Raw genomic sequence first — 13,187 nt, forward strand, 5'->3', positions numbered from 1 at the left:
ATTCATAGCTTCTGAGATTACATTCCACTGATTTATAAAATTTCTATGGCAATTACAACAGCAGCTGGACCACACTTTCAGAGAAAAAGTAAATTGTTGATTAATAATTATTAGTGATATAAGCATTGCTATGCAACAAACAGGTTATCAGACATTAAGAGCAAAATACAATATTCCGGTCCATGAAGAGAATTTCAACACTTCAAGGACAATGCACGCCACTAGAACTAGAGTATTTATATTTTTAAATGGCTCAGTCATTCCTTCCATTCTGAGATTGATGTGTATATCTGGGATGATGAATACAAAGGAACCTCAATTATCCAAATATCGGATTATCCAAAGGAGATCTCAAGGTCCCGATAAAAACACTACATCAAAATGGTGTTTCCAACACTGATTGCGTCTTTTGTTCACAGTGATTAAAAAATGAACTCGCCTACTGAAATGCTGCCAAGAACAGTCCTGGACGTCGATGGGAGCCCAGGCACTGTCTCCAAATGACTGACCGCACGCCCACCCTCTCTCTCCTCAACTCCCCTGGAGTTCTACACAGGGGGGGTACCGTAAACCCCGCTTCCCCAGATCATCTCTCAAATATTGTCCTGAAAAGCGGACTTAGTAAGTGCTTGCCATGTCAATCCCATTGAACTGATTGGGTAGGTGGGTGGGGAGGTTCAGCAATGCTGCAGGTCCCTTACACACGTGCCTCTGCTCAGAACAAACCCTGAGACAGAGAGGGGGAGCAAAGCAGGCAGAGCGAGGAAAAAGGAAACTTGAGAAAACTCAGTGTCTGAGTGAGGCACTGAATAAATTAACCGAATAATCAACTATCCAAATGAAATAGAGTCCGCCATCTCATTTGGCTAATCAAGGTTCCTCTGTATATGCACAGATAAGCTTGCGCACATCTTCCTGCGCACCTAGGCAGGTATGTATGCGTGTGGGGCCGTGTATACATGAGATGGAGGAAATGTTGGCATGTTTCCTGCCAGAGATCAATAATGCGTGGTGCGTACGTTTCCTTTCACAGTATCACTTTCTGTCGATGAAACATTATTGCATCAGAACTCCCAACAAGCAGATATGAAACAGCAGAAATAATGATTTTTCATCACTGCCCAGTTGTCATTCTCAGTGCTTGCAATGGAAACTGTGATCGACTCAATCTTTATGCTGAAGCAGTGGGTATTTAACTCTCTTCAAATCCAGCACACCGATAAATGAAGGGGCAATGTTCATGTTGCTGAATCAAGTTGCAGGCTATTTTGAAAAGATATGCAGAAATGCATTCTCCCCCTCCCTGTGTGGGTGAAGAGAAAGGTAAATATATTGCAGCTTGTTCTTCATTTCAGAATTAGAGTATGGGTGGATGCCAAAAAAAAAGGCTCGTTGAATAAAAAAGCTGACAGTCAAATGCTTTTCTTACAGTAAAGCTCCAATCTCACTAGAATAGCAGAGCAGAGTATTGTGTTTTGATCATAGGAGAAACAAAGTCTATAACCACTGCCTTTTAACAGTAGAATGCAGAATGATTTCTTGGTCTTTTATTCCCAGTGACTTCATGCACAATGTTACTGGAACGTCACAACTTCCAAACCAAGACGTTGACACACACCTTCGTTCACTGATGTCATACAAACAACTGAGGTTTTATCAACTGCTTTGCTCCTTCAAAACACTCCTTTCAACCCTCACCAAAAGCACTGGAATGAAAGCGGAGGCTGGTTTCTTAGAGACAGAAAAGCCAAATGACCACTTTCATGCAACATGCTTTGAAGATTCAAGATCTCAGACTGCAAACACAGACCAAACAATTCAGCCTGCGGCCTGTGCTTGTGGTGTGTCATACTCACGAGTATATTTAAACAGAACCACACAAACAATGCTCATGCTACATTTAGCCACATTAACTGTCAACGCTTCAAAGCAATTCATTGCATATGAAGCAATAGGTTTTGATAAAGCACATTACAGGTAGAATTAAAGTAATCACATCTTCTGATGGCCAAACGCAGTCAAGCAGATGTAGTGTTTAAGGCTGTGAGCACTCAGTTAATACAGACCATGGTGCAAACTTTTGCAAACAGACTATTTACAGGGACAGGGCTCCATTCCTTCCTGGTTGAGTGCGAATCTATGTCCCTGCTTGTTGGACGGTTTTATTTAAGCCACTTCTGTGCAGTGGATTGAGTTTTTGTGAAAAGCAAGGTCTAGCTGCCTGAGGAAGGGTATGGGGCAGATTTGTTGTGTTTGTTTTGGGAGTTAGGAAGGAAGGATAAAAGCAAAATACTGTAGATATTGGAAATTGAAAATAAAAAAAGTGCTAAACAAACTCAGCAGGTGTGACAGCCTCTGTGGAGGAAGAAGCCAAGTGTTTCCAATCCATCACAACTTTTCTTCAGGGCAAGTCATTCAGCTGCTAATGAAAGGACACTGCCAGGCGAGAGCTTCAGTCACCTGAGGAAGGTTCTGGCTGTCTGGAATCAAAAGCTGTGTGAGGTAGTGAGCCACAGGTAGTCAGCCCAATTCTTATCAGCACTTAAACTTTGTCAACCCACCAAGTCAATTTGAAACAAAGCCAGGGTAATCAACGCAGATCCACCAGGGTGGCGAGAGTAAAGACGGAGGCTCGTACTGCCATGATCAGAGCTCATGTATGTCTGAAATTCAGAAGGACAACTTTCTCAATTGGCCTTGTTCCAGACAGAATCTGTCCAATCTCGTTAATCCTCTCTGCAAGAGGCAAAATCAGAGCTTATCAGGTGCCTTGGACAAGAGTCTTTTATGATATAAGCCAGCAATCACTCATGGTAGGATTCCACAGTTAGAACCATCTGCACCAATTGAGTCCAATCATATTTTATTAAAATATAATAGCATTGTCATTGTGGTGGTTGTGCCTCAATTATCTTCAGCTAATAAACTGTGTAACTGCAGCATGAAATGATATTTCCCAGAGAGGAGCAAGAGATAGGCCATTCAGCTCCTTGAGCTGGTTCTAGCATATACAGTGACAGGAACAGCAGTCAGACTGTATTCTCCTCAGGAATATGCCAACTGTGGCTCAGAGAGCTTAACTGTTACTACAAATTCTCGCCTCATTGGTAGCTTTCTGCAATTTGACCTTTCATTTAGTTTCAGCCTCTAAACTATGAGAAGACGTTAATATAATAAAGACAAGACAAGTTGCTTGTTGTTCCCAATCTAAATCGAGTAGGCTGCCACATTCCCAGTCATTGTAGTGTTAGCTTCCCAGGACAAGGTGCAGGGAATTCACAATGAGCAAACATGAGACACAAACTGATGATAAAGGTTTGGATGCACTTCCCCTTGTATCCAAACCTTTCCTTGTCCAATGTCTCTCATCAGCTGTCGTTAGAGTCAAAAGTCATTCTGGAATTCTGGAAAAAGGGCAGGGACCATGTTTTCACACCAGGTCTTAAACTGTGATCCTCTCCCAGCATCCTCTCTGGAATCAGGAATGCTTGGGAGTTGATGGAAGTTGGGCTGCCAATGGAATCAGTCTCAGGCGGTGGAAACTCTCCAGAATCTTGGCTCCAGGATTGGCGGTGGGCCTGTGGCTGATAGCCATTAACACGAGGCATTAGTTCTTGCACCTCAGTCTGCTCCCTGACTGGTGGAAGATCGATGGCTCCATGGATCTGAGGTTGATAGCCTGACTTGACAATCACCTCCACCTCGTCGTCCCTGGCCTCTTGTTGCTGGTAGCCAGGACCTCGTATGCTTGTATACGTTACCTCACTGGGATAGATGGATGGAGAGGCCATTGCCTCAAACGCTGGGTTAATCTTCCCTGAATTCCCAACAGGTGCACTACGCGGACTGTACGATAAGACACCTTGATTCTGGTTCTCAGTATCAGAAATATCCTCAGGAACTACCTCAGTCTCATCAGCCACTTCAACCTCCTTCTCAACGTCAAAACCAATCTGCTTCTCTTCGACAACCTGCACCTCATTGGGTGTACAATCTTTTGGTTCCAGAGTTTTGCATGAGTTGACTCCCTAAAATAAAAAGCAAAACAATTTTAGAAAATGACCATTTGTCTCTAGTTTCAGATGTTTATACCTTAATCAGTGGGTATCTGATGTTATAAAATCCACCCCCATGAATGTCACCAAAGCTAGTGCCATTGCATCTCTTAGACATGGGAGCTAGTCTTCTCCCATGTAGAACAGAAGCAATCTCTTCTAGGAAACAGCCTATTCACCCACCTCTGGACAGTCTCTGCCACAGGTCAGAGCTTAGAAACCACAAACCCCATTGCTCAGAAACTGGGTTAAAAACATACAACACACTCAGGACTCATAAGCTTCCTGCATTTGTCCAGCCAGGCACCCGTTGTCATTTGAGGAGAGAATCACAGCCTTGGGTATAGATCCCTATCAACAAGCCTGGGGTAAGACCAAGTTCAGCTTATACCCTAGCAAGGATGATCCAGGCTCCTGACACCGACAGAATGGCAGATAGTATAAAATTGAGAAAAATATCGGATTTCTGCTGATCCCACTTCTCTACAAAGACACATACAGACATGCGTATATATGGGTAGACAAACACCCCTTTGCCTGCACATCCTCTGACATAATCTGCACAGGTTTTTATGAAACTCTCGTACAACTAAGATTTAATGACTTTGGATGCCTAAGAAGCAAACTATAAATTAACTTACAAAATTAATCAAGAGCTGTTCTTCAAATTTTGTTGTTTGATATGTTAAAATTGATTTAAAATACTTTCAAACTTTAGAAAAACCAAACTATTCAAAAAAAATTGAATGATGTATCAAAAAAAAAAGGAGTTATGTTGAAGCCTATACATTCAAAATACATTATGAGAAAACTTAACGAATTATATTAATTTTTATTTGTTCTCAACATGTGAGCATCACTAGCTGGGCCAGCACCTATTCCCAAATCCTTAAATGCCCCTGGTGAGGTGTAAAAGCACAGATCTCTAAAGGGTATTCATCAGATCTTCAGTCAATCTATGGCAAACTCAATGAGAGTGCAATTATAGCTTTAATTTTGGGAAATATAGCTGGGCAGATGGCGGGCATACTCTCAGAGCAAGGAGTCATCCATTTCAGACAGAGATGAGGAGGAATTTCTTCTCTCAGAGGGTTGTCAATCTTTGGAATCCCTTACTGTAGAGGGCTCTGTAGGCTGGGCTGTTAAAAACATTCAAGGTGGAGGAGATGAATATTTAATCAGTAAAAGAATCAAAGATTATGGGATATTGGTGAGAAAGTGGAGTTGAGGATCATCATGGCCTCACTAAATGGCAAAGCAGTTTTGATGGGCTGAATGGTCTACTTCTGCTCCTAAGCCTTATGGGGAACCATCCCTACAGTCATAACGATAATTCAGTTATATTAAGTACAGTTATGTGAAAGGGCAAAGCTAGGACAAAGATAGCAATTGGTGATTAATGTCTTTCGGGTTTGGGGAAGATTTGTAATACACTGCCCCATGGTCATGCTGTGACCCAATGCTTTTCCTTATTGATTAATGATAGAGATCTTGGTGTAAACTGCAAAACTTCAAAATTTGCAAATGGATAAAACTTGGAAGCACTGTAAATGAGAGTGTAGAACTTCAAAAGGAAAGAGACAGGCTAATGAAACGGACAGAATCGTGGCAAATGAAGTTCAAAGTGAAAAGTATATACAGTTTTGCAGGACGACATGGAGAGACAGTACCAAATGAAGAACTCTTAAAAGTGCATGCAGGACCTAATGCACTTGGGCATTTCTGCCCATATGAAAGACAGCAGGACAAATTGCATGAGCAATTAATAAAGCATCCAATGTTGAGGAATTTCAGTTATGAAGACAGATCTGAAAAGTTGGATCTGTTTTCTTCGGAGGAGATAGAGCTGAGGGGAGATCTGGTTGAAGTTTTCAAAATCATGAGGAATCTGGACCAAGAGAATAGGGAGAAAATGTTCCTATTTGTGGAAGGAGGAAGAATCAGAAGGCAAAAATTTAAAATAATTATTAAGACCAGCAAATGCAATGAGGAAAAACTTCTCCCACAGTGACTAGTCAGGGTCTGAAATAAACTGATAGAGAAAGTGATGGCAGGCAGTTCAATTGAGATATTCAGAAGGAAGATGGACAGTTATTTGAAAAGGAACAACTTGTATAGTTACAAATAGAAAGCGAGAGAGCCAGAACACACATGATGGGCCAAATGGCCTAATTCTGGGCTGTTACAATTTTGTAATCCTGTGAAATAAAAGGAAACATTCAAAATTAAGAGATTACCCATTTTACTAAATTGAGAGCAACTGAACACAAGTGGACTGGAAACAGATACCAGATGGTAAATCAGTGTCAGAGTAATGACAGTCATCCCAGGGATTCAGGACAACTGTTTCATTTTTAAAGTTGTACCAAACAAAATGGAATTCACAATAAATGTCTGACGTCCAGCATGTTCCCACAAATACTGAGTTTAAAGGAATGGATGAACTTTGGAATGCATGTCCACAGATCCTGAATGGCATTAGGGTGTTCCAAGATTTTTATCAATTATATTTCAAAGTTAGATGGTGTACGACTTGGAAGAGAGCTTGCAGATGTGGAGGCACTGTCATTTACCTGCTGCCCCTGCTTTTCTAGGTGAGAGACACTGCGGGTTTGGAAGGGGTTGTCAAAGGAACCTCAATGAGTTGCTGCAGTATTTCTTGTCGATGGTATACACTGCTGCTACTGTGTATAAATGATGAAGGAAATTACTGTTTACAGCTGCTCTGTTCTGCATGGTATCAAGCTTCTTGGGGCACTGCTTGAGCTGCACTCATCCAGGCAAATGAGGAGTCTACCATCACACTCCTGCTTTTTGTTACTAATTCATTCAGACATGTAACCCATATCAGTTGGGCCTGCACTGATTTTCCATCCCTATAGGGTGGCACAGTGATTAGCGCTGCTGTCTCACAGTGCCAATAACTCCTGTTCAATTCAAGCTTTGGGTGACTGACTGCATGGAGTTTGCCCATTCTCCCTATGTCTGCATGGGGCTTCCAGTTCCTTCCTCCAGCCCAAAGATGGGCAGGTCAGGTGGATTTGCTATGCTAAATTGTCCCATAGTATGTAGGCTAGGTGAGTTAACGATGGTACATATGGGATTACGGGAATAGGGTGTTAAGGTCTTGAAGGGTCAGTGCAGACTAGATGGGCTGAATGGCCTATCTGCACTGTAGGGATTCTATGATATTTACTTGTCCTCAGGAAGCTGCCTTGTTAGAACTATTGCAGTTCATGTCTTTTGTATATGGTGTACAAGGAAGGGAGTTACTCTCTGCTGTACTCCCAGTCTCCAGCCTGCTCTTGCAGGTGCTATATCTACAGTTCATGGCTTGTTCTGTCATAAAACATTACTGCAGTCTGAGGTTGCACAAAGATTTTATAAACGTCTGGCATGTTCCCACAAATACAACCCTATGCACATGTATGCAGACACCACAACATATCTGCATTAGAACATAGAACAATACAGCACAGAACAGGCCCTTCAGCCCTCAATGTTGCGCCGACCTGTGAACTATTCTCAGCTCATCCTCCTACACTATCCCATAATCATCCATGTGCTTATCCAAAGAAAGAAATATACATTCCTTCCACCACACACACACACACACACACACACACACACACAGGGATACCAAACGTTCCCTTTCCCCAGGTTTTAGTTCAAATATACCTGAAGGAAGGTTCCATCCTGAAGAACTTTGCTGTTGTTTGGATCGGGAATATCAGGATAAAATGTCTCTTTGATCCTGAAAAAGATGAGCGTAAGGAAACAGTCAATAGTTCAGAGCTTTGACTGCCATGACTCCCCAAAGTTCATACTCCCAGCCAGGTCAAGGCATGAGCGGAAATTCTTTTCCTTCTTGTACAAGAAGTAGATGCTGCTGTCAAGGCTGGCCATCTGTTGTCAATCCCTAGTTTCCTTTGAATTAGTCAGCTCTCTCGGCCACTTATCAGGGCAATTATTTATCAGCCAAATTGTTGTGGCTAAACAGCCAAAATGGATAAGACGAGGATTTATAACCATCAATGATTACAGAATCACCAGCAGGGTAGCTTTAATTCCAGATTTATTTTTTTTTAATTCAGAATTCATCTGCAAAATAGAATTCAAACCCATGTCCCCAGAACGTTAGTCTGCATCTCAGACTTCTAGTTTAATGACAATTACCACCAATGCCTCCACCACCTCCATCTATAGAGACAGAGTTGTACAGCATGGAAACAGATCCTTCTGTCCAACTCATCCATGCCAACCAGATATCCTAAATTCATCTAATCCCATTTGCCAGGAAATGACCCATATGCCTCTAAACCTTTCCTATTCATATACCAGCTCAGATGTCTTTTGAATGTTGTTGTTGTACCAGCTTCCACCACTTCAAAACACACACCACCCTCTGTATGAAAAAGTTGCCCCTTAGGTCCCTTTTAAATCTTTCCCCCCAATTTAAATCTCTAGCTTTGGACTCCTCCACCCTGGAGAAATGGCCTTCGCTATTCACCCTATCAATGCCCCTCAAAGATTTTATAAACCTCTTTAAAGGTCAGCCTCCGATGCTCCAGGGAAAATAGCCCAGTCTATTCAGCTTCTTCCTATCGCACAAACCCTCCAACCCTGGCAACATCCTTGGGAATCTTTTCTGAACCCCTTCAAGTTTCACAACATCCTTCCTATAGCAGGGAGTCCAGAATGGAACACAATATTCCAAAAGTGGCCGAATCAGTGTCCTGTACAGTCGCAACATGACCTCCCAACTCGTATACTCAATGCACTATAGAATGCAGATAATCACACCCCCATTTTACGAATGCAGGGTGTAGGTTATGTTGCCCTCGTCCAGCCTCTGATCTATGCCTGCAATGTTTGAAACATCATCACTGTTTTTGCTGAGGAACCTACTCCAACTCCATGACAAACCCAGATTGCATGTTCGGCCATGAGACCAATACTAGCCCAATACAAGTCCAGTGGAAGAAACCTCTGCCAAAAAGCCCAGAAGCAAGGACATGTAAACCAGGTAGTGGGGAGGTGCCATCAAGCAGTAAAAATTGACGGAGGAGAGGAATTCCAGGGAATTTCCTGGGAAAGAATAGGAGCAGATTGGAAGATCAATCAGCTGATCTTAGAATTTGCTACAGGGGAGCAGAAGATTGGTCAAAATTAAAAAGAGGCTGATCATCAAAACAGAACTTACCATTCTTGTTTTCGGTAACAGAAGATACTGAGGATGACTCCCAGTGTTATAACTCCCACAAGGGGCAAAGTAATCCCAAGAATCACAGCAAGGGCTAAAAAGGGGAGAAAATAAACAGAGTCAGTGAGATGTACACCACAGAAACAGATCCTTTGGTCTGACTCATCCATGCCTAACAGTTATCCAAACCTAATCTGGTCACATTTGCCAGCACTTGATCCTTATCCCTTTAAACCCTTCCTATTCACATACCCATCCAGGTGCCTTTTAAATACAGTAATTGTACCAGCCTCCACCACTTCCTCTGGCAGCTCAATCCATACATGTACCACTGCTGTGTGAAAAAGTTGCCCTTTAGATCCCTTTTCTATCTTTCCTCTCTCACCCTACACTTATGCCCTCTAGATCTGGACCCCACCCCCACCCCAATCCCAGGGAAAAGACTTTGTCTATTTATCCTATCCAAGCCCCTCATCATTTTATAAACTTCTATAAGGTCACACCCCTCAGTCTCCGACGCTTGAGGAAAAACAGCCCCAACCTATTCAGCCTCTCCTGATAGCTCAAATCCTCCAACCCTGGCAACACCCTTGTAAATCTTTTCTAAACTCTTTCAAATTTCCCAAAATCCTTCCAATAGGAAGGAGACCAAAATTGCATGCAGCATTCCAACAGTGGCCTAGCCAATGTCCTGTACAGCCATAACATGACCTCCCAACTCCTGTACTCGACACGAAGCAATAAAGGAAAGGATACAAACGCCTTCTTTACTATCCAATCTACCTGCGGCTCCACTTTCAAGGAACTATGAACCTGCACTCCAAGGTCGCTTCGCTCAGCAACACTCCCTAGGACCTTACCATTAACTGTATAAGTCCTGCTCCGATTTGCTTTCCCAAAATGCAGCACCTCGCATTTATCTGAATTAAACTCCATCTGCCACTCCTCAGCCCATTGGCCCATCTGATCAAGATCCTGCACCAATTCAACCTCTCCTCAAACCTCAGCACAAACATCCCAGGAATTAGTCTGGTAAACCTTTGCTTCCCTCCCTCATTTGGAAGAGCACCTTCCTCAGATAAGGAGACCATAACAGCACACAATATTCCAGCTGTAGTTTCACCAAGGCCCTGTACAGTCGCGGCAAGACATCCCTGTGTCTGTACTTGAATCCTGCCACAATGAAGGCAGATATACCATTACTTTCAGCAACTGGTGTATGAGAACATCCAGGTCTTGGTTCCCATTCCTCTCGCTCAATTCACAGCCATCTGCCTTTTTGTTTTCACTCTCAAGGAAGAGACTATCATTGATTCATATTAACCCTCACCTGCCATGTATTTGCCTATTCACTCAATTTGCCCAAATCACACGAAAGCATCTCTGCATTCCCCTCAACTCACCCTCTTACCCAGCTGTGTCTCATCTGAAAAACTGATATTAATTTATATTAATGATTTGCATGAGGGAACTAAATTATCATAAATCTACAATTAAAAGGAATATTTTACATTATTCTACACTTTGCTTATGTTACATCATCAGGATGAAGACAAAGCTAAGCAATTAACAATCAGTGCATTCTTCAATTGCAAAACTGTGAAACTGCATTTCTCCCTCCAGTGACTCTGCTCATTCTGGTAGCTAACCGAATGCACTGGCTGGAGCCGATTATAATAACGCTGTGGGAATACTTCAATCCTCAGGTCACAAAAATAATATTTCACAAAAACTGACAGCTCAAAAAATGAGCACAAGTCACATAACATCTGACAGAATTTCTAATATGATGCACTGAGAAACACTGGAGGAGAATTCTTCATGGATAGACTTACGGCTGTTTGGTGTAGTCACTGTGACGTCTCTGCTGGGACTATCCCCTCCTCTGGTGTAGGCACGCAGTGCCACAGTGTATGTCGTCCCAGGCTCAAGGCCCCCGATCTTGAACGTCCGTGCATTAGAATCATTTATGATCTTTGGCAGTAGATTATCTATTGCAATTAAGGAAGTAGAAAATCAGAAACACTAACGTAACGGTGCTGACGGGATAACAGCACAACAGGCCATTCAACCCACTGTTTACACATTGGCTCTTTGAAAGAGTCATCACCAATTAGCTCCATTTCCCTGTTCTTTTCTTAGAGCTAGGGTAGTTTCTGCTGCGTATTTATCCAATGGCTTTCTGCAGGTTATGACTGAATCTGGTTCTATTGGCCTTTCGAGCAATGCATTCAAGATTACAATAATGCATTGTGTTAAAAAATTACTCGCCTCCCCTTCCACCCCCCACAGTTTTTTGTTTTCAGTCTGCGTCCTCTGGTTATGAACCTTTCTGCTACAAAAAAGTTTCTCACTGATTCATTCTATCAAAACCTTCACAATTCTGAACAAATCAAATCTATCTGTAACCTTCTCCACTTAACAAACGAGTTTGCACTCCCCCAGTAGCCGAAATATTGAAGACTGTCAGGTTATCAGTGAACCAGACACACAGGCCAGACTATCAGAACTACAACTGACAGCTAACCCTAGCCGTAGCAGAAGTGCAAAGTGCCGCCTTTCCAAATCTCCAGGTAAAGAAAATTCGACAAAACATAACACACAAGTCATACAGCAACAAATAGGACTGGCTTGCCTGAGATTCTGTGAAATGCATTGCGAATTTGTATTGAGACCAGATGTATAAAACAAAAATATCTTTAGCTACGCTAAATTGCCTCAGTGTCGGGAGATGTACAGGCTAAATGGATTAGCCATAGTAATTGCAGGGTGACAGTGATAGGGTAGGAGACTGTACTTGGGTGGGATGCTCTTCAGTGCAGACTTGATGGGCATTTTTCCGCACTGCAGGGATTCTATGATTTACGCTCCACGAGAAAAGGATGCTGATTGGTTAGCAGTCAACTCTGACTGGCAGAAGCATAGCCATGGAGAAATCAACAGGGAAATCAACGTGGGCAGCACGGTGTCACAGTGGTTAACCACTGCTGCCTCACAGCGCCAGAGACCCGGGTTCAATTCCCGCCTCAGGCGACTGACTGTGTGGAGTTTGCACATTCTCCCCGTGTCCGCGTGGGTTTCCTCCGGGTGCTCCGGTTTCCTCCCACAGTCCAAAGATGTGCAGGTCAGGTGAATTGGCCATGCTAAATTGCCCGTAGTGTTAGGTAAGGGGTAAATGTGGGGGTATGGGTGGGTTGCGCTTCGGCGGGTCGGTGTGGACTTGTTGGGCCGAAGGGCCTGTTTCCATATTGTAATGTAATGTAATCTAATCTAATCAAATATAGGCTCCCAAATCTCCCAGAATCTGACAAAAAGTCACACAATGCTTGAATATATTCCCTTTGTTTTGAGCAGGACTGTGATTATGAATGTGTCGCTTCTAGAAAATGTAATGGAGTTACATTAAAAACCCAATTGATTGCTTGAAACTATTGTTAATGTTCGGGCTACACCAAGCTTATATTTATTAAGCTCTTGATGCCACAGCTTAAAAGGTTAAAAACTGAGGGCAGCTTCCCAAAACATGCTTCAAAATCTTTAAGGGCTAGATTGACAGACTGTGCTGGCTGGCGAAAAAATTAGAACATAGAACACAGAACAATACAGCACAGAACAGGCCCTTCGGCCCAAGATGTTGTGCCGAACATATGTCCTAGCTTAAGCACCCATCCATGTACCTATCCAATTGCCGCTTAAAGGTCACCAAAGATTCTGACTCTACCACTTCCACAGGCAGTGCATTCCATGCCCCCACCACTCTCTGAGTAAAGAACCCACCCCTGACATCTCCCCTATACCTTCCACCCTTCACCTTAAATTTATGTCCCCTTGTAACACTCTGTTGTACCCGGGGAAAAAGTTTCTGACTGTCTACTCTATCTATGCCTCTGATCATCTTATAAACCTCTAGCAAGTCACCCCTCATCCTT

At 42.8% G+C, this 13,187-nt stretch overlaps 1 protein-coding gene across 4 annotated transcripts in view; it reads right to left on the minus strand.

Moving 5' to 3' along the window:
* Positions 1-522: 522 nt before the first annotated feature.
* lifra (LIF receptor subunit alpha a) overlaps positions 523-13,187 on the minus strand; it is a 196,619-nt gene continuing 183,954 nt past the window's right edge. For all 4 annotated transcript variants that reach the window (XM_043703114.1, XM_043703131.1, XM_043703105.1 and 1 more), the window contains 4 exons: positions 11,094-11,249; positions 9,259-9,352; positions 7,734-7,809; positions 523-4,028 (listed from right to left, as the gene is read on the minus strand). In XM_043703114.1, coding sequence (XP_043559049.1) covers positions 3,369-4,028; positions 7,734-7,809; positions 9,259-9,352; positions 11,094-11,249 — 986 coding nt within the window. In that variant the 3' untranslated portion in view covers positions 523-3,368. The remainder of the gene's footprint in view (positions 4,029-7,733; positions 7,810-9,258; positions 9,353-11,093; positions 11,250-13,187) is intronic.

Source organism: Chiloscyllium plagiosum, chromosome 2, assembly GCF_004010195.1.
Source record: "Chiloscyllium plagiosum isolate BGI_BamShark_2017 chromosome 2, ASM401019v2, whole genome shotgun sequence".
NCBI classification, from domain to species: domain Eukaryota; kingdom Metazoa; phylum Chordata; class Chondrichthyes; order Orectolobiformes; family Hemiscylliidae; genus Chiloscyllium; species Chiloscyllium plagiosum.